Here is a 20758-nt window from a genome sequence, read left to right as displayed (position 1 = left end):
ACATGTCAAGGAAATGCAGGTGAAGTAAAGCTCAGTCAATTTATTGATTTATGGAAAATATATCACATCTTTCCATACTGGACACACCTTGAGAAATTAACAGTCCAATAACCATTTACTTCCAAACATCTGACTCAAATGTAACCAATTAGTACGCCTCAAACAGAGCAGTATATTAAGTTTCACACATTGAGGAAATCACAAGATTCCCCAGCTTAAATTTAGCCAACTGTTCAAAAACCTAACACTGAAACCAACTGCACATCTAAAGCTGAAGTCGTTGCTACAAACCCATTTCATTCCCCATATGAAAGCCTCAATGAAACACATCACCCCCCACCACAAGCAGTATGTGTCAGTATACACTGAATGTATTCTGTTTAGTAAAACAGCAAGCCAACTGGAGGTTGAATCACCGGACTATAAATTGAAGATCAGACAACAACAAGGACAATAAATGAGTGAAACGTGTTGTTATAGCAGCAGCAACAGTGACATTTGGTTTCTTTTTCTTCTTTTAAAACAAAACTTTTTTTTGTCCTCCATTTTTTTTAAACAACCACATGGTTTATACCAAAGTGCAAATATGATGAACTGCATGTATTTTTATATTATTATATTAAGTACAGTTTTTCTATTCTAAAGAACTACAGGTCTTGCAAGAAGGTTGAGTTTTTTTTTTGTTTTTTTTAAGAGTATTATGGCACATTTCAAAACCGAAGAGAAAACATGTCACAGATCATTTACTACAACAATAGGCATTGCAAATTTAACGATACACTTATATAGATATAATTTGTGACCAAAGTTCGTCAGCAATACATTAATATTTGAGAACACATTTATAAAGCGTTACATCAATATTGCATCATCAGGATATCTGTTTGCAGAACAAATGTATCAACTGCAGTTCTCAAGTGTGTTTTCCCAATAATCATCCTGAAGCAATTCAACACACTCCCGTCTTCAATCAGTGCAACGTAAAACCCACGACTCAAAACAATACAAAATAACATCCAACTGAGGAAAACAAACAAACAAACAAACAAACAAAAAAAAAACATCCAGCAATTTTCAGTCCCTTGTTTTCGTTCGAACTCTTCAAGGTTATAAGAATGCTCATCTCCAGCAGAGCACCAATAAACACCCTACATTGCAACTATTTGCTCTTGCAATAATCAATAGTGACACAAATTTTTTTACAGATATATAGCTATATATTTATGTATATACCTCCAGTGTGTACACAACCTGAACACTACCTCTGACAAGATCAGAGCTTCCTTGTTGTCACGAGAGACAGTCACAGAAAGGGTGCATGCAAGAAGAGTACTCAATTCAGTATTTGGAGAGTCACCACTGGTGCAAGAGAGTCGATTTTCTTTGTTCAAGACTATCAGGTAAGAATTGAAAAGCCAACTTCTCTACATGAACCGTGGCATAGGTTCCTATCCCTCTGCCTTGTACGATGTTGCGCTTTCCTCTAAATTAATCAGGAGCAGGGTGACTCAGCAGAATCTTGGTCTGAAGTACCAGGGGCTTTGGCCCTCTTAAAGCTTGGTCCATTAACTTCTCTAGGGATTATTCTGTTCTGGTGGTGATGAAACAGATACCTTAGAAGTAGCTGGATGCACTAAAGCACAATTTGCAAACGGTTTAGATAAATGATTTTTTTTTTTGGAGGGGAGGGTAAATTTATCATTTGAGAATTGTTATTTTTTTGGTATATTTGACAGTGATCTTAGAGGACAAGCAACGTTAAAAGAAATTTCAAATTTCTCTTCACTTGGCTGTCATCATCTGGACAAACTCTGTGGAAAATAAAAGAACAGAAAGCAACATTTAAAGTTACGTTAAATAATGAACAAATAACTAACTGTAACAGTACCGTGACCAGATGGAAAAAAAATAAGTGCATACACACAAACTTGTAGATTTTCACATTTGCAGACTGGAGGTTAATAAACAAAATCTCACCCTCGTAGTTGACCTGACCATCTCCATCAATGTCGGCCTCGCGTATCATCTCGTCCACCTCCTCATCAGTGAGCTTCTCACCCAGGTTGGTCATGACGTGCCGAAGCTCTGCTGCACTGATGTACCCGTTACCATCCTACAGGTGGCAAAACAAAAGCAGAAAATTAGCTTTGTGTCTTCTATGTTTACAGGCAGGTGTGTGTCTACAGATACCATAGCGCCAGAGACAAGGCTATTCCCTTCACCTGTGATGTCGAGATCCTGATTTAGGTAGTCTATTGAGCTAAATGCTCAATATTTGTGCGTTTGGGACGCTTAATATAATAGTCCAGCTAGCAGAAAGACAGAAACGCTCCAGAATATCGCTTATGCAGACATTTTTCACTCTTTTGTCTAGCCATCATCATGGATCAAAGTCATTTCTAACAAATACAGAAGCTCTCCTTTTGCTGAACAGTCTAATTAAATATTTCCACTTTACTCCTACTTTACCTTGTCAAAGACTCTGAAGGCTTCTCTGATCTCCTCCTCACTGTCTGTATCTTTCATCTTCCTGGCCATCATTGTCAGAAACTCAGGAAAGTCAATTGTACCATTACCTTAATAAAATAAATAAATAAAACAAAAAAGAGTTATCACCGAGTAATTTACCAGAAAAACTCAAAATCAGATCAGGAAAATTAGCTTATGACAATGCAAGGTAGTTCAAAGTATAAAAGGAAATACACACCATTTTTATTAATTACAACAGACAAGGCAACAAAAACAACAAAGACTAGATTGAGGCTCCGTCCACACGTACCCGGGTATTTTTGAAAACGCAGATTTTTCTATGGGTTTGCACCTTTCGTCCACACGTAAACGCCGTTTTTGGTCACTGAAAACAGAGATTTTTAAAAACTCCGGCCAGGGTGGATATTTTTGAAAACTCAGTTTTTGCATTTACGTGTGGACGAGAAAAACGGAGAAAACGCAGAAAACGCAGCGTCAAAGGTGTGCGCATTTTTTGACGTCACACTGTGCGCCAAGTTATTGCTTCGGTGAAATGAATTTCTACAATACTGTTAATTGTACTCTCTGCAGTGTTTAAATGCTTACATATACACACAGTTACTGTCCCTCCACACATACAACTCGGTTCTGCTTCTATCCCCCAGCTTTGTTTACTTTTTCCCACTGAGGCTTCTAGACTTCTGATTGGCCAACATTTCTGCACGGTTAGGAATATATCGCCACCTGTTGCTTTGCCATGTTCCTAGCAGCGTTTTCCTTCATTTCTGCCTTTACGTGTGGACGGGATTATTTTTTAAAACGGAAACGGAAAATCTCAGTTTTCAAAAATACCCGTGTACGTAGCCTCAATCTACACACATCTACACAGAGAGAACAGAAACAAGTTATGCCATCTCAGATATCAGCATCTGCATTTATGCCAGTCACTAAATTCTTGAATGACTAAAGAATTTTCTTCATGAAGAGCTTTCTCAAAAGTAATGCAACTTCAAGCTCTTGTGCATGTTAGTTTGATCTCACCATCAGCATCTACTTCATTGATCATGTCCTGCAGCTCAGCCTCTGTAGGATTCTGTCCCAAAGAGCGCATGACAGTCCCGAGCTCTTTGGTAGTAATTGTACCATCGCCATCCTTATCAAACAGTGAGAATGCCTCCTTGAACTCTGTACGTTTGCAGAAAGAGAACTGTGAGTTGTAATGAAGACTGAATCGAATGAACATTCACTGACTATACACAATAGTCAGTGCATTTGCAACAACTGGGACACTGAACAGACAACCCCTGATAAGAAGAGCACAGGCTGAATACAAAGCACTGCAGCTTTAATGTAGACATGCAAGCATTTCTAGGACACCTGACTCAAAACCCTGCTGCTTCTCATTACCCAGGGTCTGATTTTATACCTAGGGAAAACAAATTGAATGCAATTATCTAGTTAATAGTATGGGACCATAATTAGCATACAATCCCATAGACCTGCACATCTTGCATAATCTCTAAGAGCCTAGTTTCTAAGGTTTGTTGGAGAAATCAGGTGTTGCTAAACCTAAAACAAGCAAAAAAAAAAGCTTGGTTAAGGTATGCACTCACCGGCAATCTGCTCCTCAGTCAGCTGATCAGCCTGTTGAAAAGGGAAAAAGACACTGATAAAACACTGATGCTTCAGCGTGGAAATAACCTCTTTATCAACCCTGCCACCATTTACAATTATTAAATCGTGCATTGTATTCAAGAAATACAGTTTTTAATGGCAAGTTCAACTTATATTAGGACTAGGCAAATAAGATAAGATAGCATTTAAATCCCAGAGATGGGAAATTCACACTGTTACAACAGCACAGTAGAGAGGGCAGTTATAAATACATAGCTGTGTCATGCCTAAGAACAACAATACTATGCAAAAAACTGAAGAAAATATACATTATACAAGGTAGAGGAAATATACTTTAGACATAAATATATGTACATATACAGTCCTGGTCAAAAGTTTAAGACCACTTGAAAAATGGCAAAAAATAATAATAATAATAATAAAAAAAATAAAAAAAAATCATATTTGGCATCTTAACAAGGTTTCAAGTAGAGCTTCAACATGTGGATTCATTGTCATTTTCTGTCAGGTAGAAAATGTCACACTGTCATGACGTTCTAATGACAATGCAAATAAACATTCCCTTTTTGAACCCTGATCAGGTTGTTGAACTGCATAAACAGCATCTCTCGCAGCACGTCATTGCTGCTGAGCTGGGACGCAGTAAGACAGTCATTTGGAATTTCTTAAACGATCCTGATGGTTATGGAACAAAAAAGTCAAGTGAAAGGACCCAAAAAAATTTCACCAGCACTGAGCCGGAGGACCCAACTGGCTGTCTGTCAAGACACTGGACGATCCAAATTAAGGCCAATGCTGGTGCTGACTGCAGCCCCATAGCCATCAGACAGCATCTGAGACTGAAGGGCCACAAAACAAAAAACGTCTTCAAAGGCCTCGTCTCCTTGATAGGGATGGGTACCGGTATCCGGTGCCATTATGGCTACAGATTAAAAATGCCCAAGGCGAAACGAAAACCTAAACGATACCCATCCCTACTCTTTGAATGCCACAAAACTGACCGTTTGGAATTTGCAAGAAAGCACCAAACATGGGACATTGAAAGGTGGAAGAAAGTTTTATTCTCTGATGAGAAAAAAGTTAACCTTAATGGTCCTGATGGTTTCCAACATTACTGGCATGACAAGCAGATCGCACCTGAGATGTTTTCTACACGCCACAGTGGAGGGGGGCGCTATAATGGTCTGGGGTGCTTTTTCCTTCAGTGGAAATATGGAGCACATTAGGGCTGTTTGATATAACGATATATATCGGATGACGATATAAAAACGTCTATCGTTTCATTTTACGCTATCGTTTGTTTCGTGGTGTCGCAAAATAAACTGTTTACGGCAATATTTTTTTCATCGTTTTGATGGTCACTGTAGTGGCTATATTAATTTCTTAAAGTTCTCTCTTTCTCTTATATTTAATATAACCACACTACGGACGGACAAGCCACCACCAACAGAAAAAAAAAACTGAAGTGAGATAACTTTTTTTATTGGATAAAAAAAAAAAAAAACACACAAAATTAACTTTGAGGAAAAAAATACTAATTTGAAAAAAGAAGAAAAATTGCAGTAACGCAAAGTTGCAAATGGTTAAAAATCACAATAATATTGTATCATGACTGAATTATTGTGATTTCTTATTGTGGGGTGTCTGCTGATTCATACAGTGTTCAATTTTTTTTTTTACCACATTCACACACACACACACACACGCACACACACACACAAAATTAATTAATTAATCAAACAAGGAATTTAAACTCATGTAACACAAATTCATTCTTCAAGTTCATCTGAGACATAATTGTGCGCTCCATGTGAAGCCTTATCAGGCCTGTCCAAGTCAGTCAACATGCTCACTTCAGGCTGAGAAAGTGCGATGAGGGACTGGTATAAATACTCCACAGCCCGAAATACACACGCCTGCTATAATTAGTGAGACACGAACAGGGTCGCCAATGTAGCACACTGAATATCACCGCAACTAACCACCTCCTCAAGTCTTTAAAAAAAATTAAAATAAATTAAAAAAATAATAATAAATACATTATGTTAAGGCTTGGTTAAAAAAACAAAAACAAAACAAAAAACAGATTAAACCCTTTGAATGTGCCTTCTGCTTTGCATACTCCTTCAGGATGTTTGTTAGAAAACTGGGAAATACCTGCTGCATAAAACAGACCATTAGAGTCTGCAACAATTTAGCACTGACACTAATTCGTTGATGGGGATAAGCTGATAATGCTATATGTAATACTGCCTAAGGACTCACTGTGCATTTGCTGTTGAGCTAATGCCACGAATAAACATGTTTTCACTGTATCCACATGCTCTTGCACCACAGATAATGGACAAATGAACTTGCTTTTTCAAAACCAAACAGATTAAAGCCAACATTTCTGTAGCAAAATTTCTGCGGTGGTGGTGGTAATGCCATGCATTCAAGTCAATTTCAATGAGTCACCCATTTAGGGGGAAGGGGGGTAGGCAGAAGGGAGCATGGCAGACTGCAGAGTATCCAGTCTGCTCACTGCCAACCAATTCAGTGTTGCTGAAGCAAGCAGTGTCTGGATCAGAGCACAGCTGGGGGATTTATACAGCTGCTGTAAAAAGTACTGCTTGCTTTCAACTCATCAGTACCCCACAGAGCATGTCATATATTCTTATGTTGACAATATTTTTCTGAAGTGCAGCCAGTTAATCATATTTGCAAATGGTGTTTGAGCAGCATGTGAATAAATTGGATTTTGTAGCTGTCCAAGTTTCCTTACTTGGCAAAGACCGCAAGGGACTCCATTCGTCTGCTCTCTTACAGTATGCAGATGAACAACAGATGATACATGATAAGACAAAGATACAGATATTCACATGCAAGTCTATATTAGAAGTATTTAAAATAGTTAGATCCCATCTTGGAGGGTGCACTGCGGGTCCTGACAGCCGACTGCACCAGGGATGCTTGGTTCAATGCGGGGGGAAGGGAGGCGAGAAAGGAGGGGTGGAAAAGAGGATCATTCAGCAGAAGCAGAATGCGGTTCAACGTTATGGCGCAATACGTAACGCAGGACATGGTGTCATGGTGGTATTGAATCTATTCCCAAATTGTTGCAGCGCCTTGCTGAAAGCTTTGCAATATGACAAACAAGCGTTGCTACCTGTGAGCCGTATTCTTATGTAACCCCAATCGGTGGTTGAATACGACCCCTTTTCTCGCTTGTTGCGCATGTCCGAGTCCGTTCAAAACACCCTGCTGATGTGGCTAACACAGATACTGTCCGTGCTGCAGCACCTTATGTGGCATGTCGAAAATGACAGTTACCCAGAGTCCCGATGTCTTTCTCGCAAGATTAACGAGATGGGTAAAGATCACATTCACACTGGACGATCTATTTTTACACAGCACCTTCACCGGCACCACGCCCACTCTCGAGTCCAAGCGAACCAATAAATAAATAAACGAATAAGTGAGCAAAAAACAACAACAACCCAAAAAACAAATGCCACAAATATCTGTCCAAGCACGGAGACTGCAACCACATCATCAACAACTCTGCTAATCAACCGAATGAATGGTGTTACATTTGAGCATTAAACAGGCCGTTTGTGTCCTCTCACAATACGGCGTGTGTGCTGCGCATTTGGCAGACACTAATAAATAAAACGTTTCTCTTCTCTTCTATCTCGTCAGCTGTTAAGCACGTAAAACCACCGATCGAAAATTGCGATATATAGACGATAAAATGAAAAAAAGAGCGTTGTATGCACGTCAGGTGTGGGATTTTTCTGCAGTTTGCCAATATTAAAAATGCCATTGTGAAGGGAAGCCGGAATATGCTTTATTGCTTTAGACCGTATGCATTTACGATTATATTAAGCATTAAAGTGTCGCATGAGGACATTACGATGTAAACGATTCATAGCTAAGGCTAGCTAGCTTACGTTAGCTAGCTTACACTCACCATCGTCCCGTTGACTTTTCAAGCTCCGTGAAGATGAAAAAAAGCTCAGTTAAATGTGTTGTATTTTACTTACTTAGGGATCACTTACTCAAATAGAACAATAAAATAAAACAGGACTTTAAGTATAAGAAATGCTTCGGGAAATCTGTGCAGACAGTATCCTTCTGTTGCAGCAGAGTTGCCCGGAAACCTAAACCAGCGACGTGCTGTACCACAGTTTGACAGCCGTGTATCCCTCCGCCGCTATATTGTGCGTTTTTAGTCCCACTGAATCCACTGTCAAAATGGAAATACACGAGCGTTATAAAGCTCGTTCTGTTGCGGTAATCATTCACTGTTTATCGCCTAATAATTATTTGACACTTAACAAAGAGCAAACCACAATTTTTGCTGCTTTACAAAATCAAACCGCGCAAAGATACTAGCCCCATTACCACGTCTCATAAACAGTCTATGGGAGAAAAGAGTGTTCCAGTGATCATACTGAACACAATACTAATGGGCCATTTTAAAATTACAGGGCAATTTCTGTACCGCTCATTAATTTAAAAACCATTCGTGCAAAAAATACTAAAATATACATTTGTGGTTGAAATTACACTTGTCCTGGGATAAAATACTCCAAAACATGATCTCACATCCAAAATAGGTCTTCAGAACACCTTCCAAAATGCCTTTTTCTCTTGTCCAAGGTTCTTGACTAAATCAAATCGCATATACAAATTGGACAAAAGTATTACTGTGTCTGAAGACCCAGAAAAACTTCCAACACACAAATGAATGACTTAGCAACATGGAGAACAGTCTAAAAGAAATCAATCACTTAAACCACAATGCACAATTTAAAGATTATAAATATCTTTCTATAAATTTACTGACAGTGATTCAGTAACTAATGTTCCATAATTCAGACTATCTGCCGACGACCATAACAAAGACAGTGATGTTCCCATTTTAAAACCTGTTTTTTTCTAATTACCAATTACAGTTTTTCTCAGTTCCTAGAATGCCTGACAATATGTATCCATCTAAATATGTGCTGCGCAGAAATGGAATCTGAGGTTGCAGACCAAGAAAAATTCCACTTCTGCAGAAGAGACATCTTCAAGCTAGACTGAAGTATGTTAAAGATAACCTGGAGAAAGATTATGCATGCTAGAAATACATCTTTTGATCAGATGAGACGAAACTAGAACTTTATGGCCATAAAGGTGTTGCTTATCTTTGAAGAAAGATGAAGAAGCATTCAACCCAAAGAACACCATTGCTACAGTGAAACCTGGTGGTGGGAGTATTATGCTGTGGGGATGCTTCAGTGCGTGTAGAACTTGGAATCATGAAGAAAGAAGGATATGTGAAGATTTTGAAAGACAACCTTTAAAAAATCTGCAGTAAAACTGGGTTTGGTTGTCTCTTTGCCTTCCAGTCTGTCTGCCAATGATCCAAAAATATGTTGTTTCTGGTGGAGAACTACCTCCAAGAGATCAAAGTGAACGTTATGGAGTGACCTGCGCAAAGACCTCACTTGAATCCTATTGAAAATCTGTGTGGTAAACTCATGCCAGAAGGTCATCAAATCTGCGGGAGCTTCGGAGATTCGGATGGACTCAGTGGCGGTCCTAGCCTGTTTGGCGCCCTGGGCGAACACTCCCTCTGGCGCCCCCCGCCCACACACACACACAGAAAACATATTATGGATTGTACATTAACATAAAACTTGTTGGAACCATACTGAATTTCACCAGAGAAACACACACATACATGAAGAGAGAGAGAGAGTATGCATACTATGCAAACGGCTACCAAACAGCCATCATAATTCGCCATACACTGAGAACAGGACAAATAAAGAATTGACAATGACTAATTAATATTGTGTTCAACACACGCTCTTTTCTACTCTGGAATATTCTCACTAATTTTCTTGATATTTATTTATAATCACCTCTGTTAATCCTTGATATTTATAATTCAGTGATCTGTATATATTAGTGCTATTTCTTAAATGTGTAAAATCCGTAACATAAGGTATTGTTTGGAGTTTAGTCTGTTACTGTTTTTACCATTTCTTCTTGGAGCAACTGTAATCCACATAATTTCCTTAGTGTTTAATAAAGTATTTTGATTCTCATTCTGATTGTTTCAGGATGACCTGCCATCAGGGGCGATTCTAGGATCAGAGCTTTGGGGGTGCAAGATAAACCTGTCTCTGTCAGTCCTTGCATCCTTAAACGTTGTCCCGAGTTCTCTCTGACTGTCTCCTTGGTGCATTTAAACCCCTGTTCCTCCCTGTCCTCATCGTCTGTTGTCTTCGTCTCCGTTATCAGTCATCATAATTTTACCATCTCTGTGCAAGTCTGCAAATTTCTTTATTAAATCATAAGATTCTTAAATTCATCAAGTCTCTCTGTGCCTGGGTCCTCGTCACAAAAACATGACATCACTGTTTTGTACATTTTAACACAATTTAATCCCACATTTGTGAAAGAAAAGCAAAACACTTTTTGAAAAGTCTGTAACAAAACCATCAAATCTGATAAAGGTTATTTAAATGCTGCAAAAGAAGAATGGATTGGAATATTTAAAAAATACATATCCTAACCTTAATTACTGGTGAGAATAATGAATGATGCTCATAGTGAGTAAAAAGTCAACTGAGTGCATTTTTGGACAGAGATTCACTTTTAATGTGCATGTTTAATACAATACAGATACATAAAAAACACTCCCAAAACAGAATAAATTATTACAAATAAATTATTACAAAATATTAATAAAAACTATAAAAATGGAGGCAACTTTGCCTGTGGTAGAATGTATACAATGTGTGAAAAAAATCTTTATTGCAGATACTAATGTTACTAATTTAATAATACTAATTTTGTGTTGTAAGATTTATGACTTTCATGCTTTCATAGTGGTACTTGGGAGAGCTTGACATTTTTATCAGGTGGTTACAGACTGTAAAAAGTTTGGGAAACACTGATAAGTGTATGTGTCCTTTTAGAAAACATTTAAAGCTGCAGTACAGAATCTTTGAAACAAGCTTAAAACATTTTTAGAATATAAACAGAGCATCTGCTTCTCTTTACAGCTCCTCACTCCACCAGGGCACCGTTTGGCACTGATAGTGTGCAAATGTGATGTACATACTGCAGCAGTCACACAGACAACTGGACGGTCCAAAACTTGGCCTACCTATTACTGGCTGAGGTTTTAGTAGAGTTGTGGCTGAACCACATAAAAATATCTAATTAATTTTAATCTCCCCAATCCATTATAATTTTATGTTGGAATGTTGTTAAAGAGGGTCAAAAATGTTTCAACCCAGTTTGTTTTGCAGTATTCTGTATAGCAGCTTTAATATCGGGAGAACACAACTTCCTGATTGTGTGAGTAAAATCTGTTTTTTTTCTTTGTCAGTTTAACAGTTTCTGTTGTGCCTGACACTGTTCCCGGTCTGTTTTCTTACCTGGTTCTTCCTGACCTTGTACTTTCTCCTCACATTCTCCTCTTTCCTCTCTCCCTCTTTGGACTGACAATCATACACAAATAGATTGTATTCAATTAGATGAAAAATTACATTAATATGAAAAAAATTCTATTAAGATCACTAATAAAAAGTCCTCTCTCAGTGTACTTTCAACCAAAAGGCAAATAACCAAACCACATGAACATCTAATAAAAGATATAAACATTGAAACACTGATCCAACATTATTCATGATTGACGGATCATTTGTTCTTACACTTTTACCTGAATGTGGCTCCTTTTTTTGAAAAAACTTCCTTATATCCATTATGAACCTGGCTGTCTCTCTGTACACAAACACACACACACACACACACACACAACAGGAGTTATAAGGTTAATGGGCATTCAGTCAGTTAGCTAGTTAGTATCCATTTCAAACAGGACGGTGGTAACAACAGCAGGCTGCGGACAATTATAAGTTTTAGATTTTAAACAGGCTGTATACATTTCAATGGGAGCAACAGCACAGTCAAATGTAGCTGAATTTACTACAGAGCAGGACAGATTGTAGGTTAGCAAACATCATCGGAAAACAAGTTTTCAACACTGCAGGTTACCCGGTGTAATGCTTTTCAGCTAAAAAGAAACATGGTCTGACTCCTACCTAATTATATAAAGAGTAACTGAAGGTTAAATGCAGCTAACATGTCCTGTTTTAAGCCAGACACTTACACCTCTTTTCCGCCGCGTCTCAGCCACCATGCTCTGGCAGCAAGAGCGCTAGAGCCAGGGCAGGGGAGAGGCGAGCTGGAACAAACCATTTTGGGAGGGGGTGGGGTTATCTATACTTTTGTTGTTAAAATGTTACGTCTCAAACAAGTAAAGTACTGTATGCTTTTTATATTTTCTAAAAAAAAAATCTGGTAATTCTTTGTTTTTACATTCATTGGCCCCCAATATGCCCAAATATCAAAGAGAAATTAAAAATGCATGCCGTGGAAGACTTCGGGTCTTAGGAGGTTAAGGTGAGACGGTGTTTCTGTGTGTTTACGATTTTTGAATGCATATGACTAGCATATATTAGACTTAGTGTCATTTCCTTATAGTTTCACTTTGGTAAGTACTGTGAAGAGTGAGAGAGCAGGCTGATCACAATGTATAGAATGATTGGGCAGGGGGGAAAAAAACAACTTAATTATGCATGGGTGACAACAGACGTGCTGATTAGATCCTGTATATAGTGAGGCTCTGCCTGTTTATACAGACATTTGTGATATGACTTTATCACTCACCCATCCAAATCATTGAGTTCAGGTGTTCAAATCACTTCTATGGACACAGGTGTATAAAGTCAAGCACCTAAGCAGACGGTATTTACAAACATTTGTGAAAGAACGGGTGCTTAGGGTGATAGGATGCCACCTGTACAACAAATCTAGTTATGGAATTTCCATGCTATTAAATATTCTATAGTCAACTGTTAGTGGTATTAGAACAAAGTGGAAGCAATTGGGAATGACAGCAAGTCAGCCACAAATGTCATAGTACAGAGTGGGGTCAGCAGATTTTGAGGTACATAATGAACAACTTTCTGCAGAGTCAATCATTAGACCTCCAAACTTCATGTGGCCTTCAGATTAGCTCAAGAACAGTGCGCAGAAAGCTTCATGGAATGTGTTTCCATGGCTGAGTGATACGTGACTGTATTGTCACAGTCCTTGGTCGATAACCCAGTGTTTTGTATCTGTTTAATTTGTATTTCTTATTTGCTACTCCTGGTTTTAGTTCTCTTGATGTTATGTTTTATACTTCTACCTTCTTGTTTCTGTTTCTGTACCTTCCCCGTGTTCCATGTTTGGTTACCTTTTTGTCTCTGTGTTTCATGTTTCCTCTGTGTCCAGGTCTGTCATGTTTCATGTCTCAGTGTCTACTCTGTGTCTTTGTGAATTGTGCCATGTTTCTTGCTTTATTTTGATAGTCACTCTCCTGTGTGCAGTGTATCTAATTTTGCTTGTCTTATTATGTTTGCTTACTCTCTGCTGTGCTCTCCTGCTGTGTCTCATCCCCTCGTTATCCTTCAGTGTATTTAAGCCCTGTGTTTCTTTCTGTCAGTGTTGTGCCCTCATAATGCTGTGTGGTTTTTTCTTCAGTGCGCCCTGTGGCTTTGATCCTAGTTTCGAGCTTCTCAGTGTTCAGTTATTCATTTCCAGGTTCTAGTTTAGGTTTTATTTTTGCAAGTTTATTTAATGGAGTTTTCAGCTACAACGCAATACGGCTGCCTATTTTAGTTCACCCTTGTCTCCGAGTCCTGCGTTTTGGTCCAGTTCTGCCTGCCACACAGCTGAACCATGACATTTAATGTGCCAAGTGTAGAATTTGATACGGTGTGAATATGGTGTGGGGCTGAATGCTGCTGGGCTTGGACCCTTAGTTCCAGTGAAAGGAACTCTTAATGCATCAGCATACCAAGACATTTTAAACTGTTTCATGCTCCCAATTCCTCAATTCCTAGAACATCTGACAGTATTTATCCACCTAAATATGTGCTGGGTTTCAAGTGTTCTCCTTTGAATCTCTCATCTTGTTGGTGATGACCATATTCACAAACTCCCTCTAATGATGCTCTATTAACAACCTTTGTCTCCACCATGTGGTTGTCTCTCAGTCCTACAGAAGAAGTACTCTCTGAAGTTTGTGAAGATGGCCAATAAGAGTGGAGTGAATTTTTTCTGACACTAATTGTCTCCTTGGACTTCTTCCTCCACCATCTCCTCCTAGAATAGGAGCAGCGCGTTTTCATAGCTGGGCTGTTTAGTCTGTTTAAATTGAGCTCTGGTTTAATTTTCCACTTCAGTGTGGTTTGTTTGTGAACACAGTAATCAGACTTGAGTGCAAGCCACACAACTGCACCAGGATCCTTTAGAGGAGGTGTTTTGTCTCACTTTGATTCCTCATAAACTCCCCAGCAGCTTGTTTATGATGAGTGATTAGAACATGATGTGACCATGATCCTGTACATTCTCTGTTGTTTCCTGCTTCTGATTAGTCCTATGAAGGCAGCACTTCTTTCAAAAGTGTGAAGCAGTGTGCTATTTTGAATACATCTCTTTGAAATTTATTTGGCACCATACTCATATAGTTTTGCTTGAAACATCCACTGGTCCAGCGTACAGCACTTTCTTTCTAGTAAGTGGATGGAGCAATTTCAAGTGTCAGTTTGATTTTTCACACAGTTTGGCTTACAGTTTTCACAGTGTTTTCCAACTAAACCACAGGAAAAGGGTTTAGCAATAATAGCTGTTTTTGGTGAGGCATAAGCAGTCCAGTAAAACTGTACTTTCAGCATACTGATACAGAGTATGTCCTCCTGAGAAACAGCTTATTTTTTTATGTCCTCTGTAATGGACATTTGTTTTTGGTCTGTATCTTTTGACTTATGTGAGCTACCCTCTTAGGTCCTGATGTATGACATAGAGGAAATCCTCGACTTTCCATTGATATCTCAGGTGTTTGGGTGGCCTCTTTTAACTCCAAAGGGGAAGGAAATTCCAAAAAAAGGTTTAATGGGAAGATTATTTTTTCCTCGCTTCTCAGGAGGATATAGTGTATTTTCTATGTGAATATCAGTGAGGAACTTTTTATTGTGATTTAAAAATACTCCAGCAGAGGGAAACATTGCTCTAGGATTGCCTACCCACCAGCTAAAGCTGGCCTGTCACAACACTGAGAGTGACTCAGTATTCATCTCTTCGTGAAGTTTTAGACATGAAAGATTAAGTTCCAAGAACTAATGGATAAAAGAAAGCAATCATCTGCAACCAACACTACCAATACTAACACTCAGCCTTTTTTGTATTTTATACCCAGTTATAGATGCCAGATAACACAGGGTGTCACACAAACAATATCACATCAAAATACAACCACTGGTCTTCTTGTTATTAGATAGCAGGAATTTGGTTATTTACCCTTTTGTTAACTAGACTGACTCATCAAAGGCGAATAGTGTAAGCACCACTCCCTCATCTATAAATATTGAGAGGTGTTTGACATAATGGAGGTAAGTTAACTGGGAGATCTTCAGTGAGGATGATCTTGAACTGACAGCTCAGTTAACAACAAAGCTCCCTGGGGAAAAAAAATCAACCATAAAAATCTAATTATAAGCATCCCACATATATGATAGATTCCAACACAACAATAGTTTCACACCAATAGAAAAATGTGTCACAGCAATGCATCCATCAACCTAGTTGTTGTTAGTTGTGGCTTGTGACTAAAATGAAATGAAAAGTAGCTGTACAAAAATCAGATCGTTGGGTGCTGAAGCCCTTACTATGGCAGACAGAAACATTCTTGTGAGATTTGTGAGGCTGTAATCAGAGGGTGATCCATTTTTTTGGGGGTCCAGCTGTGTGCTTTTGGTTCAGACCAATCAGCATCCTAGCAGCATGGTTATGTTCCTGTTTTAGCTGTGTCAGTGTCTTAATGGCTCATTAAATCTTTCAAGTTAGATTTTTAGTGAATGTGTTTAGTAAACTGTCTGGTCTGTCTCCTGGTTCAGTTGAAACGGCATAGTTCAATATGTCTGGAACGGATAGAATCCTGTTTAAAAACACACCCACATGACCTAAAGTGTCTCCAGCTATTACCGTGAGAGTCTGGTCTGGGTATTCGTCAAAAAATGTTGGCACGAGTAATTGAGGAGAATTTTACTCATGCCTCCTTTTTTAGCGCAATAAAACCACTTGGATAGGTTAATTCAAACGAATTTGGGAGGATCTGGCCCTGATGTGTAAGGAAGTGGAGCATGGAAGAAGGCAGAAATGTGTTTTCTTTCCAACAGTGGACTACTGTTAGAGTAAATTCCCTTTATACAGTAGGACTTCATCATAAGCATCTCTGACCATTCATGGCCTACCTCCCACGGCTTATAGTGTCTGGAGACTTCTTGGTAGTTCTCACTCGCAATTTTGTGAATATGCCTGCTATCTAAGCAATGTTTGTCATCTCATTTCTTTTGGGAAATGAGAAATCAAAACAAATTATGAGCCTTGAGTTTCTTTTTACTTTGATCATAGAACAGATATAGGTCTTGATGTCTGGTGATTGGGGGTTGTAGTAAATACAGATAGCATTTAGAACTTTAAATATTTATTTGTATTCAAAACAAATCCTTTTCATATCTCCTCTTCTCTGGGTTTCCGGCACCTATAAGGTATGGGGCACATCCACTGCACATCCCCTGGCTTTAACTCGGGAGGTAGAGTGGGTTGTTCACCAGTTTTGTATTTGGGAAAGAAACTAAACCCGGTATTGTTTCCCATGCCTCCATCTGGGTGTTAATGGGTGATTGACAGTTATAAGCATTTAGAAAACAGAGAGAAAAACCACCCACACATCTGTGGGGAAAAAAACAAACCCAGGCAATGTTTCTGTAATTTTTTACTGTCCAATTTAGGTAAGTGAATTGTAGCCTCAGATTCCTTTTCTTACCTGAGAGGAGTGGTATACTATGGGCCTTGACCACTTGTGCATGCCTACATGGGCTGAGTTGCTGTGATGGCCTGATTAGTTATTTCTGTTTTGGTGATAATGAGCAGTTAAACATGTATAACCAGTCTTGAAGTGGATGACTAGTGGCTAACAAACAGACAGTATTTTTTTTTTTTAATGTTAAAATAATAATAGAGAACAGACATGATTAAAAACAACAACAACAACTGGAATTATGGAATTTCCTTGCTTGTGGATACCTCCTAATTTGATTGACATTTTCCCCAGAGCTACTCTGTGAAGGAAATTGTAGTGATGGCTGCTGTGTAGTAAACTGTGAGATACCAGCAGGCCCAGTGCCTTACACAGTGATAATGAACTGTGGCGTGTTATGAGATGCGAGGTATCTGATGAGGACATTTTGTATCCGGTTGTTAAGTGATGACATGACGAATCCTACTTCCGGGCCTAAAGTAGTCTGCGTTTAATATGGCTTTTGTTAGCTTGTTTTTATTATGCTAACATAGCTGTGTCGCTAGCGGTCACGTAGCACATCATTATATAGCAGCTAGCCAAACTTCAGTAACCCTACAAACGTCACTACTGTTTAGTTTTCTGTCTTCATTTATGTTGGAAGTGATAACAGAGCTGTACGTTTTAATTTGTTTCCAAAACCCCGCAGTCAGGACATGCTATATTGCATTTAGATAGAAGCTAGCAAGCTAACTTCCTGCTAACTTCTAACTCCGTTAAATGTCATAAATTCCGTTTTCATGGATGCCTGGATGTTAAACTCAATTGTCACACCTGGTAAAGCAGAATGCTGATGATAATGTGGGTTTTTATGAGAATTTTACTCTTGTAAAAACTCATGTGTTTTTGTGTGCCGTTCTGTTAGTCTACATTTTTTTGGTTGTTTTTTGTTTTTACATTTGTTCTTCATCATTTAGTCACTAAAACTACTTGGATAGGTTTATTTGGGATGTATCCTGGCGTGTAGCTGAGGAGTAGCTTGTCACCAGACAACAACTTTACCACCTCACCTTTGTGTCTCTCAAAGACCTTTTCCATTGGTCTGCATGATAGTGAATAATGGCAAAAATTGTGTATTTATTCAACAGTGAGGTAATTTTAGAACAAAATCCCTTTTACAGTACGACGTTATTCATTAAAATTGTAATGAGAGAGAATAGAGAATTTAGAGAATTTAATTGTCATTTGGCCCTAAATTGCTCTTGTTGGTGCAACCTTTAAATACTCAGTTAGAATGGAGGTTTTGGTCACGTCTGCTAAACGTGACCAAACACAGAGATTGAGTCTGCAGACTCTGCTGGCAGACTTTGTAGATCAGTTCTGCCAGCAGACTTTGAGCAAAGTCGATGGCCTACATCCAATGGTCTGTGGTTTCTGGAGTCCTCTTAGCTGTTCTTGATCACGACTTCAGGAAATGTGTGCTGTCTCAGCAATGGTTTCCTCAGGCAGGAAATCACAACTAATGAGCGTGGAGCTGAATTATGTCTACTGAGTGGGTGTTTATCGCACATAAACATGGCTGTTGGGAAACAGTTATTTTCTTACAATTATTACAGTTATTTTTCATCATGACAATATGTCAAACAAAAGAAAGTAAACCTTTTTGTTTTGCTTGGTTTTTTTTGGGTTTTTTTGTACAAATGGAAAGCTGCATTATTCACCCATGGGATCAGCTGACGGCAGTAATTAGTCCTGTTATCCCTTCCAGTACTGGTCCATGGCCTGGGGGTTGGGGACCGCTGGCTTACATAATGTGCTTTGAACAAACATGACTAAACCAACTTTTCCCAGCCCTGCCATGATTGCTTGCGGCAGATCATATGTTTTAAGTGAGGACCCAAATGCAGACAACACAGCTGAGATGGAAGTGAACGAAAGCGAGACGGTTTATTTGGGGCTGATGTCAGAGGTAAAGAGATTAAACTGGGAGAGCTAACCTAAACATCTCACGGTGAGTGGATGGGAACTCAAGCGCAGACTGAAAGTCACAGTCTCAGTCTGCGCACAGCTCTTTATTTACAGAAAACACCAATAGCTAAATATGTACAGCTGGGGAGAAATCCGGGGTCCCAGAGGTCCATAAGGGTGATCCAGAGAGGGGGGAAGGGTCTCTCACACTCGCGCTCCACGACAGTAGCTCCCACTCTGAGAGACTGGGTTGGTCACAGGTTGGGGGAAACTGTTCACAGGAGAAGGGAAGTCAAAAAGAAACAGCTTATGAAGGTATATCTTAGATCTTTTCACAAAGCTAGAATCTAACACTAATCATCCAACGACGAGGGAATCTTAGCTCCGGCTTTAAATGACATAGAAACACAATAGCTGAGTGATTGGAGACAGGTGCGTGGGCCAAAGGTGGAGGCCCGCAGTGAGATCTGCCCAGGCATGAGAGAGAGCAGTATTACAATAAATAAATGTAGCCTCGTGGGGCTGGCCCGGGATACACAGGGACTATGACAAAACACTAAACACTTTAACAAAGGAAAGGTGGATCATGGAAAGTACCCACCAATGACGAAAGGGAAACGGTATGACGAGGGAAGTGGAAACACACGGGTAACACAGCTGCAATGAAAAGACATAATGACACAGGAAGAAGCAAAACTGAACATAGGACATAAGCTGTCAAAATAAAACAGGAAATAGACTAAGATGCAGACTAGACGCTTGGCTCAACCACAACTGACCAGAACAGGAAAATATTTTTTAACTTGACTAATTAAACTAAGAAGAATGGGACCACAAAAGGAATTTAATTAAATAAACTTCAAGTCATCCGGAACTAAAGCTAAGATCTGAGCACACAAAGCCATAAAGAGCCCTTACAAATCATTCGAAGATAACAAAATTTAAAAAGAACTACACATTGAGTCGAAAACTTAGGACCATGAGTATTGTAAGTACTAGTCACTGTTACAGAACAGTTATAGATTTTGCATTTTACATTAAGTGCACGAGGTTTAATTTAATCTGTTGAAAAAAGATACAATCTCTATCATCAGTGAATTCTTTATGGCTAGCAATATGATTTGGGGTCAAATAAACACTCAGTATCTGCAAAGTACTGTTTGAACTTTGACCCACTGAGGAATTTTGATCCGCTAGTTCAGAACTGTTTTCATTTAGTTGCATGGGGCTTAGGCTGTCCATTTAAATTCCTGCCAAAGTATTTAGACTGTTTATTAGGACTCAATACCAGTAAACTGGAACTCTGAGGAGAGTTGTGTAGAGATGACTGCTGTTGACCCTATGGTGTGCGCATTCATAGAGAGGTGGGTTTTTTTTTTAACACTGAACCACTTTCAGAATCATTTTATCATTTACATAATTTATCCATTCATCCATTTTATTGTAACTGTGTCTGGTCTGTCCCCTGGTGTAGCCGAAATGCAATAATTTATTATCTAGTCATCTGGCAGACTGTGAGTATGTCTGGAATAGATAGAATGCTGTTTAAAAACACACCCATACAACTTAAACTCTCTCCAACTATTAGCATGAGAGTCTGTACTGGCTGTTGAGAGATTATGCTGTACATTGAAGTGTTATTTATTTTGTGCAATGTTAGCATGAGTAATTTAGGAGAATTTTACTTTTGCTCCCTTTTTAGGCAATAAAACTACTTGGATAAGTTAATTCCAAATGAATTTGTGAGGTGTAGCTTGTCACAAAAGCTTTAGCAGAAACTCTTTCTCTCAA

At 38.9% G+C, this 20758-nt stretch overlaps 1 protein-coding gene across 1 annotated transcript; it reads right to left on the bottom strand.

Annotated features, from left to right (window-relative positions):
* Window positions 1-25: 25 nt before the first annotated feature.
* Window positions 26-8271, bottom strand: calm3a (calmodulin 3a (phosphorylase kinase, delta)). Its single transcript, XM_085184616.1, has 6 exons — window positions 8057-8271; window positions 4083-4113; window positions 3511-3654; window positions 2470-2576; window positions 1978-2113; window positions 26-1811 (listed from the first exon to the last, which is right to left on the bottom strand). The coding sequence occupies exons 1-6, from the start codon at window positions 8057-8059 to the stop codon at window positions 1783-1785; spliced, it is 450 nt and encodes a 149-aa protein (XP_085040742.1). The 5' UTR covers window positions 8060-8271; the 3' UTR covers window positions 26-1782.
* Between the last annotated feature and the right edge of the window lie 12487 nt (window positions 8272-20758).

The sequence above is a fragment of the Neolamprologus multifasciatus genome, chromosome 14 (assembly GCF_963576455.1).
Source record: "Neolamprologus multifasciatus chromosome 14, fNeoMul1.2, whole genome shotgun sequence".
NCBI lineage: Eukaryota > Metazoa > Chordata > Actinopteri > Cichliformes > Cichlidae > Neolamprologus > Neolamprologus multifasciatus.
Note: the sequence above shows the minus strand (reverse complement) of the source record. Positions and strands in the feature narration are given on the sequence as shown.